The 14,530-nt window shown below is 41.1% G+C and overlaps 1 protein-coding gene across 1 annotated transcript in view; it reads right to left on the bottom strand.

Annotated features, from left to right (window-relative positions):
* Positions 1-14,530, bottom strand: part of LOC117811937 (neurexin-1a-like) — a 404,484-nt gene that overhangs the window by 244,576 nt on the left and 145,378 nt on the right. Inside the window, exons 5-7 of the mRNA XM_034682434.1 lie at positions 9,697-9,998; positions 5,437-5,460; positions 4,179-4,340 (exon numbers count right to left, since the gene is read on the bottom strand). Coding sequence (XP_034538325.1) covers positions 4,179-4,340; positions 5,437-5,460; positions 9,697-9,998 — 488 coding nt within the window. The remainder of the gene's footprint in view (positions 1-4,178; positions 4,341-5,436; positions 5,461-9,696; positions 9,999-14,530) is intronic.

The following is a 14,530-nucleotide window of genomic DNA, read 5'->3' as shown; positions in this document are numbered from 1 at the left end:
GTCTGAGCTACAACTTTGCTGCACTAGTAGTGCTGCACTAATTTGTCATCAAGCTCAGGCTGTGACAACTGAGCTATTACTGCACCACCCGTTTGTTTTTTGCCATCAGAACCAACAGGCGGGCGTGGCGTGGCGACTCCGACTGGAATCTGCACATTAATGCTGCAGAACAGCTCGCAAGGGAACGCGCCATCAATCAGGCGCTACAGCACGTCCTGTTAAACCAGCACTCATGTTATCACAACATACATGGAGGATGACCTCAGAGGGCTCCTGCATAATTCAACAGGCTGGATGAGATAATGTGGAGAGCTCGTCAATGTACAATAAACGTCAGCAATGAATGTGAGCTGAGTGAATTATACTATGTATGGATGTTACAGTGTAAAGGCTCCAGATATTTTCTGTGCATTGTGCACAGAACAGAATAATAAAAAGGAACAGTCTGTGCAGAAAACAAAAGAAGGGAAATCTAATGACCAGGGGAAGATCACAGGAATGCACCTATGTTTTATGGGGTGTTTTTGCAAGCCAACATGATCTCCAAGAGTAGCCGTCGCAGGAACCAACAGCTCAGGTTACATAAACAGAGTAAACCAATCTGATTCCCTTTCTCGCCACATCTGCAGCACCTCAGGAGCATACAGTCAGCTAAGGCTCCCTTTTTAACAACCAGATCTGTAACGAGAAGTACACGGCGTGTAGACATGTGGTCCACACCCGGGCTGCTCATTAAACACGGCTGCCTCACACCCCTCTGAGAGGTTCACCGAGTACGACAGCATGCTCTCGAGGTGAGAGACAAAATGTAGGACACCGAAAAACACAGAGAGATGGGAAGAAAGAAGAAGAAAGAGAGAGACAGTAAAAAAAAGGGGAAACTGCCTTCAAGATTAAAAGATAAATGAATTGATCATTTTGCAGTACTTTGGGGGTTTACCTGGTAGATGTCTTTGTGTATCTCTAGTGATCCCTGAAGTGGATGCTTAAGGTCAGAAATCCTATTACCAGCTACAATAAACAATACTGCTGCATTGCTTGAAGTGAAAAGTGACTTATGAACTGTCTGACAGAAGATTTTCATCTCTGAACTCTTTTCTGCTTCATCTCCAGTGATAAAAAGTAGAAGAAGCACACGCTCACATGTAGAGTCCTAGAACACGTAGGTCGTGTGAAGTGATAGATGACACACTGTGAGGAATGAGCCAGATTAGGAGGGCCTGTTTTGACATACAGCATCCAAGATCCCATTTGCTTCTACATCGACCTCATTCACATCTGCGGCATGATCAGAGTGTAATCATATCTGCCTGATGACATCTGAATGGGGTCTGGCTCACACAGTGATGTAAACACACCATGCAGCATGCTTGCTTCCCAAATACAAATCGACCTTTATTGTTCTGCACTAACCTCTGACCATAAATACCACTGAGCACTCTTCACATCAGACTTATGGATCAATTCAAACATAAATTAAGTGAAACGATGGCAGGTAGAAATGGGGAAGCTGTGTCTTCGGAGTCCTCAAAAAACTGGGCCTGTATGTACGTCCAGCCATTACACAAATGGGACCATTAGTCTTAAAGGAACCGTTATGGAACGGCCCATTTAGCCGTAGCGTTAGCCGCATGCACAACTGCAAATAATTAGCCAATTAACTAACTGCGCCATGAAAGCGAGGCTGGTGCAAAATGTCATATTTCTAGGGAACATCCTGGAAAACCCATATCCAACAAATTTGGATTGCGCATGCCTACTACACATAATCAACAATAAACATGGCGAGCGGTACCGGTGTGACTGAGAGAGGAACAAGAAGAAATGGACATTTTATTACAAGAATATAGAATGAACAAACATCTGTTATCAGCAAGTCAATCGTCAAAGATAGCAGACAAGGATAAAGGGAAAGTTTGGCTTAAGATCTTGAACCGGGTTACACATGTGGTGTTTCTGAGCGCTCAGTAGAAGACCTACAAAATAAAATCAGCAACATGAAAGCGGCTTTGCGCAACAAGAACCGCCACCAACGTGGTCCAGGTGGAGGACCACCTGTCCCCCCTATTGAAGGATGAGGACTTGAAGAGTTCATTTGCAAAAACAGATAACTCAGTTTTTATAAATTCTCAAAAAACATATTTCTTTTTTATTTAGATTCCTAATAAAGTTACATTTTCAAGATACCTCTGATAAGTAAAGTCATTTTGACTTAGCCAAAGCCACCCAACCTCAGTTGATTGATTATACCAAAAGCTAGTATTAGAAAAAATGTGTTTTTTTAATTTTTCAAAAGTGAGTTAACTGTTTTTTGCAAATGAACTCTTCACTTGTAAATAGAGTTGTTTGGGAAGGATTCACTTCATGGTATTGCTGGTAGGTTACCTGAGAATTATGTTCTAATTCATTCATGTGAAATAATCTATAGAAGCGAAGAGCCAAGCAAAGTTGCTAAACTGACTCGCCGGCTTGAGACTTTGATTGCCTCCCTTATCTCATCTGTAAACTGAAATATGTTGTGTCTCCTAAATCTAAATTTGTTGCATATTTCGACATTGTCATACTATTCCAAAGGATTCGTTCGATCCCTAAATATCTGTTGTCTTTGCATATGTCGTCTTAAATGGTGACGCAGAAGCAGGATTTTCACCATCCTTTAAACAGCCTAACAGGTGTGGTAATCCTGCCGTTAGCACCTGTAATGGTGGGGTCTACTGCCATTAAATGTAATGCTTTGTTGGGGCGTTAACCTGGCTCATGCAGACCGCTATTAAATTTTTTTTCCACCATTAGTGCAAACGCCCGTTTTCATCGCTAATGGCTGAACTCTCTCTCTCACTATCCTCTATCCCTCTTTCCAGACCCAACTCGGTTGAGGCATGATGGCTGTCTAACATGAGTCTGGTTCTGCTCGAGGTTTCTGCCTGTTAAAAGGAAGTTTTTCCTTGCCGCTGTAACTAGCTAAATACTGTGATGTGCAATGCTCAAGATGGATTAAGGTGGGGTCAGACTGAGTCTGATCCTGTCTTGAAGTTTGGTCTCTGTTCATAATTTGACATAGAGTTTGTAAAAGCATCTTGAGATAACGTTTGTTGTGATTTAGCGCTATACAAATAAAGATTGATTGATTGACTGATGTGAATACAGACCCAGGATGTTTGGGGGCTTTATAGGGTGACAGTGCTGTCCTAGCAAACTGGACAGTGTCCTCAGAAAGAATTCTATTCATGAAGACATTTCAAAAGAAATAGATGGACAAGGTTGGTCGCAGACCTTGCTGCAAGAAAATAAAATACCAAAGATGGTTTGTCATAAAGCATGCTGTCTTACACCTACAATGACAATCGCCTACAGCTTATTTGTTGCCACCTCAAATAACTCAAACACATGTTTTACTCTGAAGGACAGAGATTTCAGCTCAATGAGGATGACAAAACTTTGTGAACAATATAGATGTACACGCTAAGGAGAGATCAGATTGTTATCCAGACACAGATCCCATTTTAAGAGCAGGCGAGAATAGGGTGCAACATTATGATATGTGCTGCATATATATCACACAGCAGCATATACTGTATGTCAGGCAGTAAACAACACTTCTGCACCATGACGTGTGTGCTGTTTTTCAAGGTGAGAGCCATGACCCAGTTGCATCAATATGGAGCTACCTACACAGAATTCACAAACCACTACTTTCAGTGCAACACATTATAGTCATAATTCAACTTAAGCGCTCTGAGATAATATTAGTCTGGTACTGCACATTCCCCAGTGCAAGAATAGTGAGGTGTTAACTGAGGCAGTTTCCTGACTGCTCATGAAAATTCAACTGCCTGATCTCAGGATCACTGCTCCTCTTTGAAGTGCTCCTGACAGAGCTGTGTGAAGCCTGTGATAAATTCCACCCTAAGACTGAGTTCTTCATGCCTGGTTTTTGTGCTACACCAGACCCCTTGACGTGCATGTGCGTATAGCATTATGAGTACAGTGGAGGAGCAGCAGCAGAGGAAAAGTAAAGTATGTGTGAGAGTTGGTGAGAAAAACAAACTAAAGCGAAGTGTAAAGGATGAGACAGGGTCAGTGTGTGGGTGGAAGGGCCTGTTTTGGAGTCCTAAGGTGAAGCCAGTCATATCCAGTCCACCCACCCGCCTCAGAGTGTACACAGCAGTGGTGTTTACCTCCTTCAGGCATCCCATGAAGTTGTTGCTGACTGGAGATCCAGGCAGGTCAGCTGTGCTAGGACTTCCTCCAACATAGAAAAAGTCATCAGAGCCTAGCATGGTGTAGTCTTCTTGTGTATATCCTGTTGTGGTCAGAATCCCGTCCACGGATATTGTCACCTAGACGAAAAAGCACACGGAAAGAACATGCTATACTCAGACTGCCTAGATAATGCAAAGTTACTGCCTTTCCTTCTTGTCATCTATGAAAGACTTCCCTGTTTGTTTGTTTTTATCTGAAACCCATTTTCATGTCTGTTTTCAGTGTCTTTTTTCTTGTTTGTTAATATTATTTTGTCCAGTTTGATTAGTAGGAAGACTGCAAGCCTTCAAAGAGATGCTGTTCTAGTTAGAGAGTTAGTATTCTGCCCATACAACAGTGTTAGTATTGCACCTACTGCAACTTAAAATAATTTAGCAGACACAAAAATGGTGTTAGTAGAATGTTATCTAGGTTAGTTAACTGTTATAAGTCCATATTAGTACGTCCAGCAGTTCTACAAAAGAAACCAAATCGTGCTACTGGGTTAGAGAGGGAGCACATGCTCTGATAAGCACAATCACCAGTTTGTACGGGACAATGACTGAGGGTATTGGACAAAAAATTAGCATGCATGCATTTGTTTTTCTTTTTGTTTATGCACACAAAAAGAAAATGTTCCCAAAAATGTTTGATTGGGATTTTTAGTATTTCCGGTTCTTTGTAAGTCAGTGTCAGATGCATGCAAAAAGCTCATGGATACTGAGAAGCCACGGAAAAAGAAAGCAGCAGAGAAGCGCCATCGACAAACACAGCTCTACCATCACAACCATATTGACGAATGGGCAGTGTGACATTTGCAACACGTAGTCAAATTGCATGCCATGCAAAGTGAATGGGGATACAACTGGCTGAGCCCAAGAGCATCAGGCCAGCCAGACAGGAGAGGGGTCCTCATTATTAACCACAGCTTGATGCAAAAGGCTCGAAATGATGCTCCTAAAAAGGTGGGTCAAACAGAATTGGACAGGAAACAAGTGAAATAAAGAGGGTGAAACCAATGAATGACCCAAGAAATTAAAAAAGGATTTGAAAAGTAAGCAGAAGAGTACCAACCGCAATTTCCCTTTTTTTGATAATGACGTCTACAGTAAAAAAGAAAGAAAAGAAACACACGGCAAACCCAAACTAAGAAACAATTAGAATGATATCTACCGAACAATGTAGTTTGTTTACCATAGCGTGTCCAATGCCTGAGTGCTTTGTGGAAAAGGGGGGAGAAAGGAAATTAAAAACTGTGAACAGAATAACGATTGTTACTCAAATAATATATGATGGTCTTAATCTGTTAGTACATTGTTAAACGGCAAAAACCATACTGTTAGTAGAATGACACATTCCATGAATGATGTTAGTTAGTTTCCAAAGCATGTTAGTAACATAGAGAAAAAGGGCAAAATAAGTTTAACAAGAAAAAAGCAGACCAAGGAAATAACAAGAATGCTCCACAAGAGGTGCCAGAGCTCTTCCAGTGACTCCCTACGACTCCTCATGGTGTTTGTGCACCATGTTCTGTATGACACCATACCACCGTGGAGCAGAAAACTCCTCCACCCTAACCCTGACATCAGGTTATGATTGACAGAAATCAAATGGTTCATAGGAAAGAATACCTAAAGCACATCAGTTGACCCTCTTTTAAAAAGTCCTATAAGTTCAAGACCATGATTCAAGTATTTTTACGACTTTTACTTTGAGGCTGGAGACCAATCCGGTAACAGACTTTCCGGCACTCATACAATACTGTACCTCCATTTGGTCTTATTGATGAACTTTAGGATCACTTTACTGCAATGAGACAAAGCAAAGAAGACCCTGACACAGAATGAGTAGGATGGGAATTTGGATTCCCCCACAGAGCATGCACTCTAAATGCATGGTTTTCTCTCACAATTTGAATGCAATGAATGTTCGAGATGGCCAAATCCTTTAGGTAAGCCAATAATCAATTAGCTGATTATGCAAAAGAAGCAGTGTTGGTACTGAGAGGTGAGGACAAACGTTTCCCATCAAGTGAGCAGAAACAAATAGAGAATGTATTCTTAATGTTTGCAAATATTTGAGTTACTGTCTAGTCAGGCGTTTAATGTGGATCAAAATAACCTGTTTGATATAGTCGGGTGAACAGAAAGAAATATTGTTCCATTAAACTCAGAATAAATAAATAGTCTAAACTGAAGTGCTAGCCTGGAAAAGCCTGAAGTAATAAATCTCTGAGAGCCAAAGGCCCCTGAAAACCTCTAGCCCTGCAGATGCTGAAGATAACCCGTCATGTCATCCTGTCCTTGGTCCTCCGGTTTTGGCAAGTGATCTGCACCAACCACAAGCGATCTTTGCATACCAAAGTTAGTCTGGACAGACATACTCTGATTGAATATTCCCAGGATGATGCAATGGACCAAAAATGGCACCAATGTTCTATATCAGGGCCAGTTTGTCATGTTCTGCCATTAACCGACCCCATCTCTTGATGGTTGTGAAGGAGCTTCTGGAAAGTGTCTCTGCCATGAGACACAATACCACCAAGACAGGGTGACTTACAGCTGGATAGGGTAAATTGAAAAAAAGGACTGCAATCCTTTATTAGTCCCAAAGAAAACCAGGGCTGCACTATTGGATTTAACATCACTCAATCCATGACCATTGCAAGTCTTTATTGTGTTAGTACAGAAATGCTGCCTTGATCCGTCACAGAGATCCCCAGAGTTCTGTTTTCTGGTACGCAGAGAAGTGTTTTTTAGGTTAGTCCTTAATCTGACTTGTTTCAAAATGATCTAAATGCATCATACCTAAAGAGATTAGAATCTTCAGTCAGGTGGATAGGCGGTTACTGCTTCCAGGTGGTTCCCTCACAAGTGTATCTGGACGAATGGCCCAGTGTTCCTGAGCTCAGATGAGCCGCCAATGCTGAATCGCAGCTCTAAAATGAGCAAGGCTTTACGCTAAATCAGCTCAGCTGTTACACAACAAGTGGGCTCAATAGCTCTCTTCATCCCTGTTGGCCACTTTGGGTGTACATCATGAGTCACCTGGAGCAGTGTTGTGTTCACTTGGGGTTGGATCCCAAATGCCACATTGCCAACTCAGTCCTTTATTTGTAGCCATTAGGCTCCAGATAGCTGAAGGAAACTCCATGCCCTGTTGAGCCTCTGACTCAGATTGAAAATATCAAGCTACTTCAGTGGAAGCAGTGATTGAGCCTCCTCTACAGTTTCAGCCAGTAGGGATGGAAAACTCCAACCAACAACTGACTCAGTGGTTGCGCACATCAGCTGACACTGGGGAGCCAGTTATTTTTGAGAGTTGCTGGAAATATGTTTATAGATGTCAGCAGCTTTTGTCTCTTCAGAACATCAGGATCCTTGTGCAGCTCATGCAGCATTCTAACAGTGCTAAGTACTGCGTGTTAACCAGGTACACATTAGTAGTAATGAATCTGTTTGCAATGCCGCAAACACTCACAGACCTCGCTCTTGCCAGGGAAATCTGTTCCTGCATGTGTTCTACAGCCCCAGGCTCTGCTTTACATATTTCCTTCAGCACATCTGATTCCTCTGCGATTGGTGAGCTGGGCAAAAATCAATTCTGTTGATACCCTGGCTGCTCCAGAGGTTACGAGACAAACTACCACGGGAGAATGACACTACCTGAAGGCACAAGCTGCTGAATTCAATTGAAGAAGTTATAACGTCAGTAATCTTGTGCTGTCTAACCAGATAACACTTCCAATCTGTAGTCTCTTTAGAGTTAATGATGTAGATGTAAATCTGAGAGAAAAAAACAGAGGAGCAATTAAAGCCTATAAATGCTGACGGAGGGTTTCACCTGCGCTCGAAGAAAACAGGTTTATACACTTTCAAGAAACTTCACAACTGACTTACTGCTCTAAATGCTTAACTCATGTCTGACAGAATAGCTCTAAACCTTGATTTCTGAATTTAAAAATAGTGTTTGACAACTTTCCAAACATCTTGACTTCAGTTCAATTCAATTTATGTTTCAATAGTTACTCCGTGTTTTAATAGTTATTTATTACTGCCTATTTATTTCCATTCAATAGTTTAGCTTTAATATTTATTAAAATATAATTATATTGCAACATTTGCACCCTGCGCTACCCACTTACTGTTTTATCTATTTATCTATTCACTCCATTATCCATATTTAGTTTAGTTTAGTTTAACTCACATAGTCAGCCCTTTCTAGTCTGTCCTCATGTTGTTGTTTTGTCTTGTTTTTATATTCTGTCTTTGTTGTCTGTGTATAGTTTGTCAGTCGTTCCATTTGCACTTGCACTTCTTTGCACCTGCCATGTGAGAAACAGAATTTTGTTCAGCTGTATACAAGCTATCCAGATGAATGACAATACATTCTGAGTTGAGTTGAGTTCAATTGAAGCTTAATGATAAATAATTTTGTCAGAGGAATATAGTTGACTTCAGCAGAGCAAAAGCAACTGGGTGGCCATGGACATCCCTGAACCTGATTGGTCACCCCAGTGGCCACCTAAACCATGATTTGCTATTTGTCCTGACAGAGGCAGCACTCATATTGAAATCCACTGTTTGGGTTTTGTTTAACAGGCGCTTTGCAGGGCGCTGGTGGCCTAGCAGTCTAAGCGCCCCACATACAGAGGCTACAGTCCTTGTTGCAAGGGTAGCTGGTTCGATTCCCGGCCGGTCGACCATTTCCTGCATGTCCTCCCCCGCTCTCTACTCCCTACATTTCCTGTCTCTCTTCAGCTGTCCTATAAAATGAAGGCAAAATGGCCAAAAAAATATAACTTAAAAAAAACAAAAAAAAACAGGTTCTTTGCATTTCAATTTGGAGCATTTTCTTTGTTAGATTCTTCATTTTAGAGTAAAACAATATGTACAAGGTTTGGGTTAAGCCCCATATGTTTACCCCACCTGAACCACCCTTACTAAAGTCTGTGCACCATTGGGCCAGCCTAATCAAAAATGTCTGGCTCCACCACTTCACTTAAGATAAAAAAAAAACTGCTGATAGAGACTATACCCACTGCAATGATAATGGAGAGCCATCAAAATTAAATTTCACTTTAATACCTATGATATTTCCAGTGATAGTTGTTTATGAGAAAACCTACGTCACTCTGTTAACCGTCTGTTACTCATTAAACCAGAATAAATGTCATACCTCAACATCTGAATGACCCTTAATGCTTTGGATGTGGTTTCTAAGCAATGTTTTTCTTTTCCCTCTCAAACTGTAACTCAATAGAAGTCTGGATTCACATCTAGATGTCCCTGCTCACTTGCGGTTCTGTTTTATCTCCACCATACACCACCATGATTCAATTTAGCAATCCGATTACAATGTCGGGAAAAATGATATATTGTATGATGGTAATGATTTAAGTGCATTTGTTTTGATTCATTTACTGAGTCTCTGCATCACCCTCTGTACTGTTACCTGACGTAGATTCCTTGTTACTTTGACATCATGCCAATCATTGTCATTAAATTTCCCATTGACTGGCTCCACCAGAGCTTCAAAGGCTCCAGACCCCAAATTAATGACGAGTGAGACAGCCCCATTTTTCAGTGCCAGGTTGACGTAATCAGCTGATTTGCCCGTGTGCAGCATCAGTCCATTCCTCTGTAGGGTTTTGAATGACAATGTGATTTCATCACTGCTGCTTTGAATCGGGTTCAAGGACAAGTCGTAGCAGAAGAACTCAGATCCTTTGAAGGTTGCGACATACTCTTCTTTTCCTGCGGAGACAAAGACAGAGAAATGTGTTGCATTAATATCTTGGCCTCTTGGGTGCAAGTTGGGTAGCAGTCAGGAAAAAATGAGAACAATTTCCCAAAAATGCAACATTCACATAAAGACACTGAAACAGGAAAAATGGCACATGCTGAAATGCAATGGATAGAACACTTAGAGATATGCTCATTCCTTTTAATGACCAGTCACCAACCTTAACCAGAGCAAACGTCTAGGTAGCACATAGCACTGTGTCAGCATACAAACTCTTTGCCACATATAATAATAAAGCAACATTTCCACCAATTAAAGCTTGGACTTCTTATTTCAGAAGCTTCATCATTGTTTGTGTTTCCACTGAGGTCTCAAATCAATCTAATGGCATGTTAAAAAGCCAGACCTGTACTTTACCAATCAATGCTCAGAGCAGCAAGAGGCAACACAATGCCCCCTCTTTTTAAAACTAAAGCCCCCAATGAAGGGTATTGTTTGAGGGAGAAAGACCCTGGTCCCTGTGGTGGGAACACACCGAGTTCCTCTAAAAGTCCTGAGTCCTCTGAGGAAGCTCCTTTGGTGGAAATGCAGCTATATATAGAGGGGAATACTATTTTTGGATTTCAATTGTCACACTGTGTAAGGTTCTACTTGACACATAGTTTTACTTCACCGCCGTGTTATGTAACTGTGCAGCTCTGACTCCTCTTTGTGTTCGTTGTTACATTTGCTATTTGTCTTCTTTTGTCGTACTGATGTCTTGTGATCACGTTTTAAGTTTTCACTTCTGCATCAACATGAATTTGTAGGACATGACTGTCGGACACAGAAAACATGAGGAAGGTCTGTATTCACAAACTGTACAATGGGAAGAGCAGTTCAGACACCAACACAATCAGTGTCATAGAATCTGAAATCATCACCATCATTATCAACGGACAGCAGAACGTGTAATGGTGCACAGCTAATGACATTTACACTCTAAATACTGTTCAAATTTGCAGACATGTATTAATGTCACTGGGTCATTTCTGGTCACACTTCTTCATGAGCTTCAAAAGCCACTTGTACATGCATGTTGAAGATGAGACTTGTCCACAATGTACAGCACATTGGGGCATAGTGGTGGGTCAAGGGTTCAACATACTGAGCAAGCAGTTGAGATAGTAAGGAGGCAAAACAGCGTCAGTGCTAACTGATTGATGCTTCTTTTCTACTTTTGTATGTGCACATAGGCGAGCTGACTGGAAGTTCATTCATTCCTGAGGGTATCCCTAGTGCACCTGCAGTATTCCTCCCCTTTGTTATATTCCCACCTGATACTCACTTCAAATATGTGAACAAAGGTGTGAATTTCTGCAGCAGATTTTGCAGAGACAGTATGAGAGCATGTTAGATAGGCTATCTTGCTGATAACTAGCTAATATGTCATTTCTTTCAATTCAGCTCCCTACGTATGTTGATTGTAAATTGAGTTTGTATGATTTAAAGGAACTTCTTATTCTGCTAATCAATCAATCAATCTTTATTTGTATAGCGCCAAATCACAACAAACGTTATCTCAAGACGCTTTTACAAACATAGGAGGTCTAGACCACTCTATGTCAAACTATGAACAGAGACCCAACTTCAAGACAGGGTAAGACTCAGTCTGACCCCACCTTAATCCATCTTGAGCATTGCACATTGCAGTATTTAGCTAGTTACAGCGGCGAGGAAAAACTTCCTTTTAACAGGCAGAAACCTCAGGCAGAACCAGACTCATGTTAGACAGCCATCATGCCTTGACCGAGTTGGGTCTGGAAAGACAGATAGAGGGGAGTAAGAGAGAGAGGTGATAGTGATGAGACGAGTCGTAGAAGCTGTTGCCGCTGGAGTCCAGCACAGACTAAGACTAATGCTAAGACATGGTTATATACAGTGGTGAACAGTAATACATTAAATACATTTTTTTGAGTATCTGTTCTTTACTTGAGTATTATTTTTTGGGGAAACTTATTACAGATGAACATAACAAACTTAGTTGTCTGTGCTTGGAGTAACTTAGTGTCTGTTTTTATTCCATGGTTTGGTTTTTAGAGATTTCAAGTATTTTTTTCTAAATAAACAGAATGTAACAGAATGTACTCCTAGGTAGTCTTGACTGAATTCATGTATTGTGAAACTACAATGTTTTGATATTTTTTTAGAAGTACTTTGAATACTTCAGTATTTTTAAAAGCAAGTACTTCAGGACTTTAACTCAAGGAATAATCTGACAGAGCAACTTTCACTTGTATTGGAGTAATGTTTGACCTGGAGGATCTATACTTTGACTTAAGTAATGAAGATGTGTACTTTGTCCACCACTGGTTATATAAAGTCAGATTTATCAGTTTGATAAGAAACACAGTTAGTTTGTCTTGATGGTCTGATATGGAGTTTGATATCTCTCCTCAAGTCTAGGTTACTGCTGTGATATTCCTCTTTAATTTGTAACTTGTTTTTAAACTGTGTTCATTTTACATATAAATATGACATTGACACAAGAGACGTGGCTACAGTTCTATGAGGTTTCTGTCCATCCGTAAAGAATGCATCTCCAGGGCGCTGGTGGCCTAGCGGTCTAAGCGTCCCACGTATAGAGGCTATAGTCCTCAACGCAGAGGTCACCGGTTTGACTCCTGGCTCGTCAACCATCTCCTGCATGTCTTCGCTCACTCTCTGCTCCACACATTTCCTTTCGTTTACATTTTTTTATTTTAATTTGATGCTCAGACCATGATCACATGGTATGGAGCAGAACATAAATTACAAATAACAAAACAATATAATGATGGCACACGGCATGTTTGAAGTACAGCAGATCTTACTTAAACAAAGGAAGGACATTCTTCAGAAAAGCTCCTAATTTACAGATAACTTTTGGCTTATCTGATTGCAAAAGCAGAATTAATTAAAACACAGAGGGACGTTGGGAATAATACCTGGGTATGAACCTCTTTCTATTATTCAGAATGCTTGTGTTCTTGCATTCGAACAAAATATGGTACTCGTCGCCCACACGATTATCATTACAGAGATTACAAATCGGGATCCTGGTGTTATTTGTTCTAAAATCACAGACAGCCTGTCTCTCTCCCCCCCCCCAAAAAAACTGAACACAGGATGCGTCTCTTGTTTCTTTACAGATCTACGGACACCAGTCGTGAGAGTGTGTGTGTGTGTGTGTGTGTGTGTGTGTATCAAGCGGCAAACTCCGGTCTCAAACGATGAAGCCAATGCGGAAGTGATATAAACTGCAATACATCGAAAATCCGCTTGAGGCTGGCTGCAGAAACACCGGAAACCACATAGATATGAATGGGAAAAAGACGATCTTTGCAGCATTAATAAACATGTTTACAGCCTGGTTCAAAAAACGGCTTGGCCCTACAACGCTAATCTCTCTAATGGCACACACTGTACGGGGGGTGAATTTTTTTCTAACGTGATTGTTAAGAAGATATTAAGATTATGAGTTTTGCCCAAATAAGGACATGACTGACGTGACTCCCGGTCGGCAACACACAGCCATTGGCTAAGAGACTCACATTACGTCACACTCTGCCTAGTTGAGTTCCGCATTACCAATATGGCTGCTGCCGTCGATTTGCTTCCAAACAGCTCTCAGGAACAGATGGGTGACGTCACGGATACTACGTCCATATTTTATACAGTCTATGGTGTGTATGTATGAAGCTCCTGAACATAGGTTACACATTGTCCCACTGTAAATACATGTAACACAATGTGGCTCATTCTCAAGGGCAACAGAGATGTACACATTTACAGCTGCAGAGCTGAAATTCAAATTGCAACAAACCCACAGCAATTTGAAGCCTCTTAACTAACAGAGACTACAAGAAAAATAACAATAAAACGTATTTGGCCTTGGCTGTGTTCACAATGCTTCATGTTTTCTTGTGTGAGAATGTCAGTGAGAAAAATCGAGCGTCTGAAAAGAGTGACTCCTGTGAATAAAAGGAGATGTTTTCCAACCGTTGGATTCATGCATCAGTCTTACATTAATCAATAATAATATCAGTTCACTTTTACAAATCAATATCTGTGTTATAAAGGTTATTGATAAAGCTTGTGACTCCTCTAAACCCACTGCTGTACTGCCAAGCTCCGCCACGCTGCAAACACCAGTGTTTATCCAGTTTCCTGACCAACAATCTCTCAGAATTCATCTCCTCAAACTCAAAGCATTCACTCCGACAGCTTCATATGGACGCGTTGCACTATTAAAACCACTCAATTAATTCAGCTGCGCATGTATCTCAGTACACTGGAGCAAGTCGGCACTCATCCGCCATCAGACATCCTTGAGTTTGACAGGGGCTCCACAAAGCAAAAACAACCTTGAGAAAAACCTTAACACTGTTATTGTGTGATAAAAAGAGAGCGGCGGAGCTGAGCGTCAGAGGGTGATGCATGTGAACACCCATTAGTGAGCGTTTAAAAACAGGTTTAGACAGATAACAAGCCATTAAGGCCACTGGCAGAAAATAAACCACCA

This window comes from Notolabrus celidotus, chromosome 4 (assembly GCF_009762535.1).
Source record: "Notolabrus celidotus isolate fNotCel1 chromosome 4, fNotCel1.pri, whole genome shotgun sequence".
In the NCBI taxonomy this organism is placed as follows: Eukaryota; Metazoa; Chordata; class Actinopteri; order Labriformes; family Labridae; genus Notolabrus; species Notolabrus celidotus.
Note: the sequence above shows the minus strand (reverse complement) of the source record. Positions and strands in the feature narration are given on the sequence as shown.